The following is a 14144-nucleotide window of genomic DNA, read 5'->3' on the forward strand; positions in this document are numbered from 1 at the left end:
TCATTTACATCTTTATCTCTTACCAAAAATTTTTGGTTTTCATCCTTGATGCATCTAACTTGGGTGAGGTCTTTACTTTTCTTATCCCTCATTTTTTCAAGTATGTATATACTTTTTTCACCATTCTTACTCCCAAGATTCTTATACAAATAGGCGAAAATCTTACCTTTAGCTTTTCGCACTGCTTTATTTATATTTTTTCTCGCCAATCTAAACTTTTGCAAATTATTATCATTGGGACTTTTATGCAAAGATCTAAAGCATTTTTTCTGTTTAATTGCTTCTTGCGCCTCTCCATTCCACCACCATGTTTCCTTTGTATGGAATCCAATTCGTTTGCTTTCTCCTAGCGCCCTCTTTCCCACATTTTGGATACATACAGCCATCTCATTCTATATTTCATTAGCTCCTCCAACAAACTCCCATGGTTCTTCACGCAACATTCTTTCTTTGAACTCTAATTATTTTTCCTCCTTTAGCTTCCACCATCTTATCCTTGGGTTCTGAGCCTTCTTCCTCATTTTAAGTATTTGGTTGAACCGAACCTCTAGTATTACTAGCTTATGTTACATAGCGACACACTCTCCAGGGTAGACCTTGTAGTCGACATAAGAACTTCTATCTTCTCTTCTAGCTATGAAGAAATCAATTTGACTACGATTTTGGCTACTATGATAAGTGATAAGATGTGACTCCCTTTTCTGGAAAAAAGGTGTATACTAACATCAAATCGTAGGTAGTGCAACATTCAAGATATCTTCTCCAGTCTCATTTGTCGTCCTATATCCAAAACCTCCATGAATTCTATCAAAACCACTGCTTTTACTAACATAACCATTCAAATCTCCTTCCAGGAAAATCTTCTCCTCTCGTGGTGTCCCTCTCAAAACCTCCTCCAAGTCTTCTCAAAATTGGTTCTTATCATTTGATTGCAATCCAACTTGGGGTGCATACACACTGAGGATATTCAAAATTAATTCACCCACTACAAGCTTAATTAGAATAATCATGTCTCCTTTCCTTTTGACGTCAACGACCTTATCTCTGAAAATTCTATCGATCATAGTTCCAACACCATTTCGACTCTTGTTTATACATGTGAAACTTGAAACCGGTACCATCCACTTCCTTGGCCTTTTCTCCAACCCACTCTGTTTCTTGCAAACAAACAATATTCATTTTCCTTCTAGCAAAAACATCTGCTAACTCCCTCAATTTATCCATTAAGATTCCTATGTTTCAGCTCCCCAATCGCATCCTTAACCCCTGGGCGGTGCTTGCTCGCCACACTTGCCCATATGCGTGTTGGGACCCTGACCTACATTTCACAAATCTGGGTGAAGACCTAGCGCCTTACCTTGGGGCAAGGATCCAAACCCATTTTTCACTGCACCAGGGGTCCGATGTAACACATCGCTATGAAGGGTACACCCTAACGAATTATCATAAGGGTTCATCGCATAAATATAGCTATTTTTTACGGCTGGCTCGCTACACCTGACGTTAACATTTCTCCTTTATCCTGACTTGGGACAGGCCATGCATGCAAGCACGCATAGGCGGAGTTACGTAAGTAATCCAAAAAAAAAAAGATACTTGTATATATACTACATCTATGAATTAAACATATTCAATTGTAGTTAAATGTAATTATATTTTTCTTTAATTAAGTAAACGATAAATATTTGGAAAAAGAATAACTATATCAATTATTTTAAATTCATATGTTGAAGTTTTATTGATTAATTAAATTAATGTAAGTTAATAAAAATAACTTTTAAAAGTAATATTGAGAGTTAGACATGTTATTTATTAGATATATATATATATATATATATATATATATATATATATATATATATATGCGTGTGTGTGGGGGGATTCTATTTTCTTATGTTGTTGAGGATAGTTATCTCCTATTATAGACACATGATGTGATGGGGCCCACCACTTATTAAAAAAAGAAAAATGATGGCACAATTTTTAATGTGAAAATAACATGAGATAGTTATCTAATGTAAAATGAAATAATAATTTCCCTATATATATATATATATGGGAATGATCCGTTTACAAATTTTTTGTGCAAATTTTTACCAATTGCACTATCTTCTCCCGGGATAAGATAATGTAACTAGTGTTCTCCCGGAAAAGATAGTGTAGTTTGTAAGAATTTGTAAACAAAAAAATGTGTAAATATAACTTGTCTCATATATATATGAGGAAGGATATTGTAACAACCAAGTTGTGTTACTACCAATCAATCTCACCGTTAGATCGATTATGTTGATCCAACGGTTATATTTATTTCCATCTTTGTATGGTCATAATTTTTCAAATTTAATACTTTATATTTATTTTCACCTTTGTATGGTTATGATTTTTCATATTTAATGTTTTCACTTTAAATATGGGGAATCATGACCATACAAAGATGGAAATAAATATAACCGTTGGATCAACATAATCGATCTAACGGTGAGATTGATTGGTAGTAACTTGGTTGTTATAATATCCTTCCCCTATATATATATATATATATATATATATATATATATATATATATATATATGGACTTAATTAATAACTCACTTTACGAGGGAATATTTGCACAAAATTCATGTACAACCATCATTTCTCCGAATCTATTAAATTTAAAGCAAGACACACGCTCAATCTTTCAGTAGTTGCAGCGTGAATATAACAAATAAATATGAAGCAGAGGTATTTCTGTAAACAATGCATGCATCTTCTAATGAAACTTAGGAAACTCAGGATGAATCATCACAATGGAGTTGTTGGATGATGATGACACTAATGTTTCAATTTCGTATTGAGAGAAAAATTCTAATAGATACTTCATTTAATACTAAACTTTAACATATATAATTACTATTGTAGGCAATGCCGATTGAAACATCTTATTCCAATTGAAACATCTTGTTTCTGTTAAAACACTTTGTTTCTAGGTAAGAATATCTTCTTCAAAACCCATAATAAAAGTGTTTGAATTTTATTTTCATTTTTTGATCCACAAAGATTTGAGATTTTCAAGTTTTATACCTTTTTTTTTTATAATTAAACTGAGGTGTCCCTAGATTTTTTTTTTCTGCAATTTTTTTTTTCTAACACATGCGTAAAAGTGAATGAATCTCATTAATATTTTCTCTATCTTCTCTTTACAACGAGATCCACTTATTTTTACGTGAGTGTGTGTTTCAAAAACCTCTGCACTTCAATATTTCAAATTGACCCACAGAGTAGGTAACATTAAAAGGAGTTGACTATAAGGCAAATGTATCTTTCAATACAAAATGTAAACAAAGATATATGCGACAATAGAAAATATAAAAAGGTACCTTGACAAATTCGTTTCTATTTTTATGTGTTGTTTTAAAACATGAAAATAATAAACAAATTTTTCTATTTCTATTTATTGGACAATCAGAGTTCCAAGATGATGCATCCTTTTGTCGTTGTTGATTTGAAGATATTCCTAATTAATTGTGAAAGGCATGCATTTCACAAACCAACAAGCATGATACGTGTGAAGGAGTGAGACTCTCTCTGTATCAAAGCACATAAACCTTGCTGGCTTGGGCCTGTTAACATTAATAAAAAGCACAAAAACCTTTGGAAATTGTCAGCATTCATTGGACAAAGAGACCTCTGAAGATGCTATTCCAAATATGAAGGTTCAATATCATTTGTAACTACCCTGTTGAGAACTATTTGCTAGTGTTCATGATGGTTCTTTCTTTCATACACAATGTTCAAGCTCCGGACACTGGAGCAAATACCATGACAGAATTGCCCCAACCTCTTCATCCAAACAAGGTGGTTGTAATAGTAGCTCTAAGCCTTATGTTTTCCATAACATTTCTCTTAGCTGTCTATGTAAGGTTTTGTAGACGTAATGAACTTATGCTCATAAATGGTCATCATTTACCGATTTTTCAAGGACTAACTCGGTCAAGGTCACCAAGTGTTTCAGGGTTAGACAAACAAGTAATTGAAACACTCCCATTTTTCAAGTTTTCTTCACTCAAGGGATCCAAGCATGGCCTAGAATGTATCGTTTGCTTGTCACAATTTGAGGACACTGAGACACTAAGACTATTGCCAAAGTGCAAGCATGCTTTTCACATGAACTGCATTGACAAGTGGCTTGAAAATCATTCTAGTTGCCCTCTTTGCAGGAACAGTATTGACCCTGAGGATATCAAGAACTTCAATTACTCTATCAGCTCAAGGTTCCTTCGAGTTCCTTCAAATTTAACAGAGGATACAAATCTTGAAATCTTTGTCCAAAGGGTGCCATCCCAGAGAGGCTCATCAAGATTTAATATTGGAAGCAGCTTTTTTGATGTGGGCAAGAGCAACAAAGAAGAACTTCTCACTGAGCAAGAAGTTGATGGTGTAAATTGGAAGCTCGTGCACAAGTTCAATCACAAAATTGTTGTCTCTGGTGTTGTTACAAGGAGCAGGTGGAGTGATCTTAATTCTTCAGATATGCTTTTCTTGAATAGTGAGATGCTTAATGACATGTCAAACACAAGATTCTCTCCCTTGGAATCGACCAACAGTGAGAGGTTTCGTGGAGGTTCTAGTAGCATCCACTCTACTTTCAATGAGGATGAAAATTCATTTACGTTAATGAATCCTGTTGAGAAGAGATCCATGTCTGAGATTGCTTATGTTCCAAGGTTCGCTGAAATCAGCAAGCAGAATAGAATTAAAGAAGCTGTAACATCTAGTGGGAACATTGGAAGGGAAGAGAGATTGAGGAGGACTTGGTTGCCAATTGCTCAGCGAACAGTTCAATGGTTTTCAAGAGAATTTGAACACAAACGTTTAGCTTCAAATGTTTGATCATGGAATTGGGACTCATAAGTAGTAAGTACTATGTATCGTATATTTTTTTTTATGCAGTCTGCACATATTGATTTTGTTGGTGTATTCATATAAGATATATTTCCTAAGGGAATTTTAAGTCCACTATTCCCCTCCCTGAGGCATGTGATTACTGAGTGGTAATAACTATAACATAAAATAAATCAAAGCCACAAATGCAAAAAATTATTGAGCAGAACCATAAGTGTTTTCATATATTAATGGGGATTGTTATGTTGGGGCTCTTTTTTCTATTGTTTCTTTCTGCCATATCTTTTACGGCGGATGGGTAATGCCAACAACTGAGATGGAAATCAAGCGTTTGCCAAATCCCACCTCAATCATCATTTATGAGGACTATTTGAAGTCAGATCCTATGTTGTATTATTTAATTATGGAGGATGAATCGATTTGATAGCTTAGATGTTCTTTTTCATGGAATTGATCCGATTTTTGATATCATTGTGACAATAATTTATACTATTGAATTTTTTGCCACGGAACATATTGATTATAATTCCTGCTGCCGTTTAACTTGCAACTACAAAAATATAAATACATTCCCAACAAACATGTTATATGGTCGTTTGCTCTCCAAAAAAACAGTAACAATCTTATGCTCAATAATTACATGCCGCACTAATGTGGAACATTGACATCATCCATTTATCAATTTACAAGTACTAATATGCTTACTTATTTCAAATGGTCAAAGTAGCAATGATATGGACCAAAGTTTAATATGAGATGCCCATGTGCTAAGTAGATATCTCTGCCACGAGGGGTGTGTGTTTTCGGCTGCGATGGTCCTAAATCTCTGTAAAGTAACAACATGAAAGTAGATAAGATCATATGCCTCTTTTAGGGCTGTGCATGAGTAAGATCGGGTCAGGTTTTTATTCGACTCAACCTCACTTGGTTTTTATAGGTCAGGTATTTTGATCCGACCCGCTTTAATTTGATCCAAGTCAGGTCTGACTTGGTTTGGATTTTGTTGAACTAGTTCAGAACCGGGTCGGATCTGACCTGACTTGGTTTTTGAAGTGGGTCTGACTTGGTTTCTGAAGTGGGTCAAATCTAACCTGACCCGTTTTTGACTTGGTTTCCTCACAAAATTTCGTTGAAATTTTTACGTTGCAAACGACGAAAATTTCGTCAGAATACCTTTTGTCGTAAAACGAGGAAATTTTTTTTCTAATGAAAATTTTCACAAAAATAAATTTTCTATTGAAATTTAGTTTCCGTTAAAAGTTTTGACGAAAATGATTTCTTCCATCAAATGTTTTAAACGAAAAAAGAATTCTGTCAAAAATTTTGACGAAATGTTTTTCGTTCAAAATTTTGATAGGAATGTGTTCTGACGAAAATTTCGTCGGAAATTGTTTCGAGGGAAATGTTTCATCCGAAACTTTCGACGAATTTTAGATTCTCTAAAGAATTTTGACAGAATATTTTTTTCGTCAAAATTTTTTGTCGAAATATTTTTGTCAAAAATTTTTACGAATTTTCTTTATAGAAATGTGTTCCCTTGAAAATTTTGATGGAAATATTTTTTCTCAAAAAACTTGACGAAAATATTTAGTTGGAAATGTATTTCGCTAAAAATTTCGACGAATTTTTTTTTTTGTCCAAAAGTTTAACGAAAATGTTTCCGTCAAAAACTTTCGCCGAAATTTGAAATCTGTAAAGAATTTTGATGAAATTTTTTTTCGTCAAATTTTTGTTGTTGGAAATGTGTTTCGTCAAAATTTTCGATGAAAATTGTTTTGAGGGAAATGTTTCATTCGAAACTTTCGACAAAATTTAGATTTTCTAAAGAATTTTGACAGAATATTTTTTTCGTCAAAATTTTTTATCGAAATAATTTTTGTCAAAAAGTTTTACGAAATTTTTTTACAGAAATGTGTTCCGTTGAAAATTTTGACGGAAATATTTTTTAACAAAAAACTTAACGAAAATATTTAGTCGAAAATTTTCGATAGAAATGTGTTTCGCTAAAAATTCCGACGAAAATTTTTTTCGTCAAAAAGTTTAATGAAAAAGTTTTCGTCGAAAACTTTCGCCAAAATTTGAAATCTGTAAAGAATTTTGATGAAATTTTTTTCCGTAAAAAAATTTCGTTGGAAATGTGTTTCGCCGAAAATTTTTATGTATATATATTTTTGTGAAATATTTTGACGAAATTTAGATTCTATAAAAAAATTGACAAAAAAAATATTCTGTCAAATTTTTTTACAGAAATATTTGTAGTCACAAATTTTGATGAAAATATTTTTCGTCAAAAATTTTTGCGAAACTTTTTTATGGAAATATTTTTCGTAAAAAATTTTGACGTAATTGTTTTACGTTAACTTTTTTTTTTAATGTAATTATGATTTTTTTTTTTTTTTCACATAATGGGTATGAGTCATGTTTTGGGTCAATGAGTCAATATTAAAACAAGTCAGGTCTAAAACTGACCCAAATAAAAGTGGGTCAGTATTTAAATCAGTTCAAAAAATATAAATATTTATGGGTCAGATCAATGGCAGGACAAGTGAACCAATTTTTTTCCACATCTTTAATCTCATTGGAGGGAGAAAATGAGTATTTATAAGGGAGTGGTAACTTTCTAGATGTGGAAGAGAGAAGGAGGATAGAATTGTACCACATTAGGCTTGCCTTGCTTATGCAACAAGGCGTTTTGCACGTGTAGGACGGGCAAAAGTGCAGGGGGAACGAGATCTCTTGCGATAAGGTTTTATGGCTCATCATGAAATGTCTTTTAAAATTTTTTATATGTAAATTATTAATATTCAGCCTAATTCACTGTACTTTTTCAATGGGCCACAAATAACATAATTACGATCTATGTTGTACCGACATTCACACGATACACGATACACGATAAGATATTTTTATATATTAATTTTAAAAAATATCAAATTTTGATATATTAGACACATGTTTTATATTTAATAATATTTTTAATTTATATAATATATATTATATTTAATATTTAATAATTTAACAAAAAAATTAAATTAAACTTATAATACCCGTCAATTTTTGCTCATCAATTTTGCAAAAAAATAAAATAAGATATCACAAATATTTATATTAAATTTAATAAAATGATAATTATAATCTAATGAATCTAATAATCAAAACTAAAAAAAGTAAGGAAACATAAGTTTTGAACCTTTTTTTAATTTTTGCAATATACGTTAGAGTATGATATGGGAAGTGTTGCACACACTTGTTAGAATTTTTGAAGTGTCTATGTTACAATCTACAGCCTCAATTATGTCTTCCAAAACCAAATATTCGCTGTACTTTTTCAGTGCAAGAGATGCGAGCGAAGGTTCAAGATAGAGTTTGATCTGATGGAGAAATTCGCTCAACTTTGCAGCTTCGTTTTGAAACAGAGAAGCTCCACGCATCATGATATGGCACCATACTTTTGGATTGTTCCAATATTGCCAAATTGCAAGCGTTGCGGAGAAGAAAACAACGTTAACCCTATCATTGAGAAGAAGAAATCGATTAATTGGGCCATAGTTTCGCTAAGGTGCAATTTTATGGTTCTATGATCTCAGTAGTCAATTTATGTCAATTATCTACAATTTGATTTTCGATTATAAGTTAGAAATGTACAGTGTTTTCTTTTTTTAATTTTTTTTTTTTTTTGCTTTGAAAGAGAATGATAGCCTCAGTTGAGGGCCTCAACTATCTAAACAACAATTACAGAACAAATACTGAGAAAATTGATATTATCAACAGCAAATTTGAGGATGCCGGCAAAGGTATCAGCAAGAAGGAGAAAGAAAGTTTGTTACAAGTTTTTCGCTGAAAACCCCTTGTGGTCCCCACTAGTGCTATATAGAAGAAACATAATGCAATTGTAAAAGAAACATACGATGGGTCTACGGGTATCTCAAGCCTATTTACATTATTTAATTGATAGCAACTATACTGTTTGGGCTACGCGTGTCCAGCCCAACACCATTTCAATCAGAGCAATACTTAGCCACTTGTTGGTGTTACGAAGCCCTTGAGCCATTGAGGTGTCCTTCTTTCCCTTTTTCCCTTGCCACGTGGTACATGCGTCTCTGAAGCTCCATCTCTCTGTCTTTTTTGTTCAAGAATATCACCCATCTCAGTACCAGTGCTCATCTCAGCACGAGGGCGCGTATCAGTTTCCTTTCCCCTTGAAGACACGATCTTGTCCTCAAGATCAAAGCTTGGGAAGGCTTGACAAAACTCATCGTAGGAAACCCAGGTGGAGTCCTCCAGAGGTAGCCCTTCCCATTGTATTAAAAGTTGTAAAATTTCTTCTTTTCCATGTTGTATGACACGGGTACGCAGCACCGCTACAGGTATGGTGACCAGATGATTATCCCAGCTCACAGGGGGAAGGGGTGCGGTATGGAAGGAGGGGTTTTGTCGAAACTGTTTAAGGAGTGAAACGTGGAACACCGGATGGATACAGGACTGTTCCGGCAGACTCAATCGGTACGCTACAGGACCAATTCGTTCAGTGATTGGGAAAAGGCCATAGAACCGTCATCTCAGCTTTGAAAAGGTGTTGTTACGGACAGAGCGTTGGCGATACAGTTGGAGTTTAACTAAGACAAGATCCCCTACTTTGAACTGTACATCTCTCCTTTTTTTGTCCGCTTGGATTTTCATCCGTTGTCGAGTCCTGTGCAACGTTTCCCGGAGTTGCCGGAGCACTGCATCTCGACGGGTCAATAATTCATCAACAGCCTCTACAGAGGAAGTAGTACCTTCATACGGTGGAATGGTGGGGGGGGGGTTTCTTCCATACACAATCTGAAAAGGAGAAGTCCCAATCGAGGAATGATACTCTGTGTTGTATGAGAATTCCGCCCAAGGCAGGTAATGTACCCACTGTCTTGGTGATTCCATAGTGTAACAACGTAAGTACTGTTCTAGCCCCCTGTTTGTAACCTCTGTTTGCCCATCTGTTTCAGGGTGGTTGGCGGTGCTATAGCAGAGCTTAGTACCACTCAGACGAGCTAGCTCCCCTTAGAATTTGCTAACAAAAATATTGTCCTTATCAGACACAATCGAACGAGGGATCCCATGCAAGCGGCATATGTTTTCCACAAAGACAGAAGCCACTTTTGTTGCTGTGAAATTGGGAGGTAGAGCTATGGAATGGGCGTACTTGGAGAGTCTATCGACTACTACCAGAATAGCTGTTTTCCCTTCTGAATTGGGTAGTCTAATGATGAAATCCATGGACAGTTCCTCCCAAATGGATAACGGTACCGATAGTGGTTGAAGCAACCCTACTGGAGATAGGGGCTAATACTTAGTTACTTGGCAGATTGGACATGTTCTCACAAATTCCTGAACATCACGTTTCATGTTGGGCCAAAAATATATGGGCAGCACCCTTTGTAATGTCTTCTTCACTCCTCTGTGTCCTCCAATCAAGGATGAGTGGAACTCATGTAAAATGACTGTACGTAGTTCTGACTTTGAAGACAGTGTGATTCTCCTTTTAAAGAATATGAGCCCCTCCCTCACCGTGTAATGTTCGTACCCTTCAGCCCTTTTTTTAATCTTTTCTTGTAACTGAATTAATTCTGCACTGGTTTGATTTTCTGCCTTAATTTGATCAATCAGGTTATGAGTTACCTTGGTGATGGCCATTGTGCATGCTTCTCCTGCTGGTAGAGTTGACCTAGTTTCTGATTTTCGAGATAAGGCATCGGCTGCCTTGTTTGTAGCCCCAGGGTAGTACTCTATGGTGTAGTCAAAACCAAGTAGTTTGACTAAGAAGCGTTGCTGTTCAGGGGTTTGTATAACCTGCCCCATCATATCTTTTATGCTCCTCTGATCAGTCCTAATAACAAATGGTCCCCCTAGGAGATACTGCCTCCACTTAGAAACTCCTTCCGTAATTGCAAACATTTCCCTCACATAGGTGGAAGCCTGTTGCATCTTAGGGTTGAGTTTCTTACTAAAGTAGGCTATGGGTCGATCACCTTGGCTCAACACTGCCCCCACTCCGATTCCAGAAGCATCTGTAGTCAAAATGAATTTCTTAGTGAAATCTGGAAGTGCCAAAACTGGTGGGTTTGATAAGGCTGTCTTTAATTCTAACATGGCGTGCTCAGCTCTATCATTCCAAACAAAGGCATCCTTGTGTAGTAAGCTGTTAATGGAGCTGCAATTTGAGAAAACCCGCAAACAAATTTGCGGTAATATCTAGCCAAACCCAAGAACCCCCACAGCTATTTAATGGTGGTTGGTTTGCTCCACTCCATTATTACCTTGATTTTCCCCATATCTGGCCGTACTCCTTTTGCATCCACCATGTGACCCATGTATTCCACCTCCTCACGAGCAAATGAGCATTTTGACCTCTTGGCATACAACTGGTGCTGCCTAAGGCACTCCATGACCTTCCTTAGGTATCCCACATGTTCCAAAACTGACTTACTATATATCAGTATGTCATCAAAGAACACAATGACAAATTTGCGTAGGAACTCTTTCAGAACTGAGTTCATAATACCCTGAAAGGTTGCCGGTGCATTTGTTAGCCCAAAGGGCATCACCACGAACTCATAGTGTCCTTAATGTGTCCTAAAGGCAGTTTTGTAAATATCTTCCGGAGCCATTCTGATTTGATGGTACCCAGAACGTAGATCCATTTTGAAAAAGATCATTGCTCCTGTTAATTCATCCAACATCTCGTCCATTGTAGGGATTGGAAACCGATTTGGGATAGTGACTTGATTAAGGGCTCGATAATCTACACAGAACCTCCATGTGCCATCTTTCTTTTTTACTAGTAAGGCTGGAGATGAAAAGGGGCTCAAGCTCAGCCTAATAACCCCTGTATCTAGCATTTCTTTCACCATTTTTTCAATTTCAGATTTTTGAAAATAAGGATACCTGTATGGTCTAACGTTTACTGCTTGAGTGCCAGGTTCAAGGTGGATTCGGTGGTCCTCCAACCCTGTGGGGGGTAGCTGCTAGGGTGTATCAAAAACATCTCCATACTCCTGCAATACTGGCTGTATCAATGGATGACATCTCACTTCAGTGTATGGCTCCTGTGGAAATTTGTGTTAATAGTTTGCAATTGAAAATAAGTAGCTACAACATTCGAGTTGTTTAGCCGACGCAGCTGGTGCAATTCAATGGGTTCTACCTGCACTCTTGGTTCTCTATGCAATTCAATCATCCTCCTTTCTCTTGCAAATTTTAGGACCAACTGATTATAATTGGTAGTCACATCCCCGAATTCTAATAACCACTGCACACCAAGTACCACCTCTGGCCCTTGGATAGGAAGGACAAAAAGATCTGGAAAAAATTTGTGTCCTTGTAATTCCAACCCAACTTGTTGACAAACTCCCTTACACCCCAAACTCGCATCATTCCCTACTAACACCTTAAACTGAACAATGGGTTTCACCTCCAACCCCAAAAATTTAACCATCCTCTCTTGCACAAAATTATGGGTAGATCCTCCATCTACTAAGACTTGTATCGGAAGCTTGTTGATGGTTCCCTTCAACCTCAGTGTATTAGAAGAATACCGCCCATCCATAGCATGTAAGTTGATGCCAGGTAATTCCTCCTCACCTCCAATCTTTTTCATTTGTGACTTCTATTTCCTCCACCAATCTTTTTTGACCAAATCCATTTCAATAAGATGTCATTGCGTAGATCTCGAAAAGTTATGTGGAACAAAAATAAATTACCTGATTCGGGCGCCCGAGTCAAAAGTTATGGCCTTCCGAAGTTTTACGGTCAAACTGTTAGCATCGGATGAGTTGCGCCTAAATTGGGCACGATTTGCACCCTATTGCGCCTAATTTAGGCGCGAGTGGTCATGCCCATTTTGGACGTGACTGAGTGCAATAGATTCATAAATTGATTTTAAATTATTATCTATTCATAATTTGTTATTAAAATAGTAATATTTTAATTTTTCTGCCCTTGCATGTATCCTTGTTGAAGAAGACCATCTTGGCTAATATTGTTCCACAACCTCTTCCTCCCATGCTATATCAGGAGAGGGAGTTGTAAGTTCGCCAAAGAAGAGGTCCTAAAATTTGAAACCAGCCAGCTGTAGTTACAATCAATGTTATCAAATTTCAACTTAAATCGTGAATTGTTAGGTTGAATCATAGGATTGAGAAACTATTCATGGATCAACAAAAATATTTAGTTAATGAGCTGAATCCACGGAAATAATGCTAGGATAGCTAGCAATGACCAATAGTTCAATGGTGTCACATTGTAGGGGGTTCACCTGCGCAGTGGATAAAATGTGCTTTGGATATTGGTGTGAATGTTGTAACCATGGTGGTAGGTTTTATAAATAATGAAGAATTTATTGCCTCCTTTGCTATAGGGGACCATATATACGTGAAATGCACTAGTAGTTAAAGAGATTGTGCACATAATAAGTGGTTTAGTAGGTAATTAGTGATGTGATGCAATGCTTATTGAGTGGTTATGTGCATTAGAAAGAAGTTGAGAGAGAGTGGTGGAAAGAGATGATTAGTGCATGTCATGTAATAGGTAGAAGAAGTTGGGACCATTTAACTATTCCATAATAGAAACACAATAAAAAAATAACTTTAGATATATCATACAAATATATAATAATTGAATAAGGTAAGAAAATTAGAATTAGAATTTAAAATTTGAATAAAATGTATATTCAAATATAATAAAATAGGTTTTATTTTGTAGTCAATTTTAAATATGTATGAAATTAATTTAGATACAAATATATAATAAAGAGGTAGGTTATACTTATTATTATTATTTTCTTATAATATTTTACAACCATTTTGTTTTTTGATCTGGATAATTGGAAGGCCCATAAGATTGAAAGCCCAGAAAAGGCCCAAAAGGCGCAATGATCTCATAAGGCGAGATGCGTGAGCCAAACATTACGCAAGTTATAATATTAAGCCGCCTTATAACTTAAAGGCTAAGGAAAGGCTTCGCAACAAGTTGAGTTCCACTACACAAAAAGATCAACGCAAGGAAGACAGCTCCAGCTTGCCACCACTCTATGGAGACAGGCCAGTATATAGACTTGTTCACCAAGAAAATAGCCAGAAAGGTACCAGCTAAGACAGAAAGGCACCAGCTGAGACAGAAAGGCTGCAGCGCACAACAACTAATAAGAAGGTATGCCGCCTTTGGTAGGCGGCATAAAACTTGCTATAAATACAAAGGGTTCAAACCTAGTTATGATTATCTTA

The 14144-nt window shown here is 35.8% G+C and overlaps 1 protein-coding gene across 1 annotated transcript; it reads left to right on the forward strand.

Moving 5' to 3' along the window:
• Positions 1-3747: 3747 nt before the first annotated feature.
• LOC133295853 (E3 ubiquitin-protein ligase ATL42-like) lies at positions 3748-4872 on the forward strand. Its single transcript, XM_061494716.1, has one exon. The coding sequence runs from the start codon at positions 3748-3750 to the stop codon at positions 4870-4872; it is 1125 nt and encodes a 374-aa protein (XP_061350700.1).
• The last annotated feature ends 9272 nt before the right edge of the window (positions 4873-14144 follow it).

This window comes from Gastrolobium bilobum, unplaced genomic scaffold, assembly GCF_033153095.1.
Source record: "Gastrolobium bilobum isolate Gb01-03AN ecotype WA unplaced genomic scaffold, APGP_CSIRO_Gbil_v1 utg2195, whole genome shotgun sequence".
In the NCBI taxonomy this organism is placed as follows: domain Eukaryota; kingdom Viridiplantae; phylum Streptophyta; class Magnoliopsida; order Fabales; family Fabaceae; genus Gastrolobium; species Gastrolobium bilobum.

Coding starts and splice junctions, on each gene's coding strand:
- LOC133295853 (XM_061494716.1), top strand. CDS start 3,748: ATGGTTCTTTCTTTCATACACAATGTTCAAGCTCCGGACACTGGAGCA.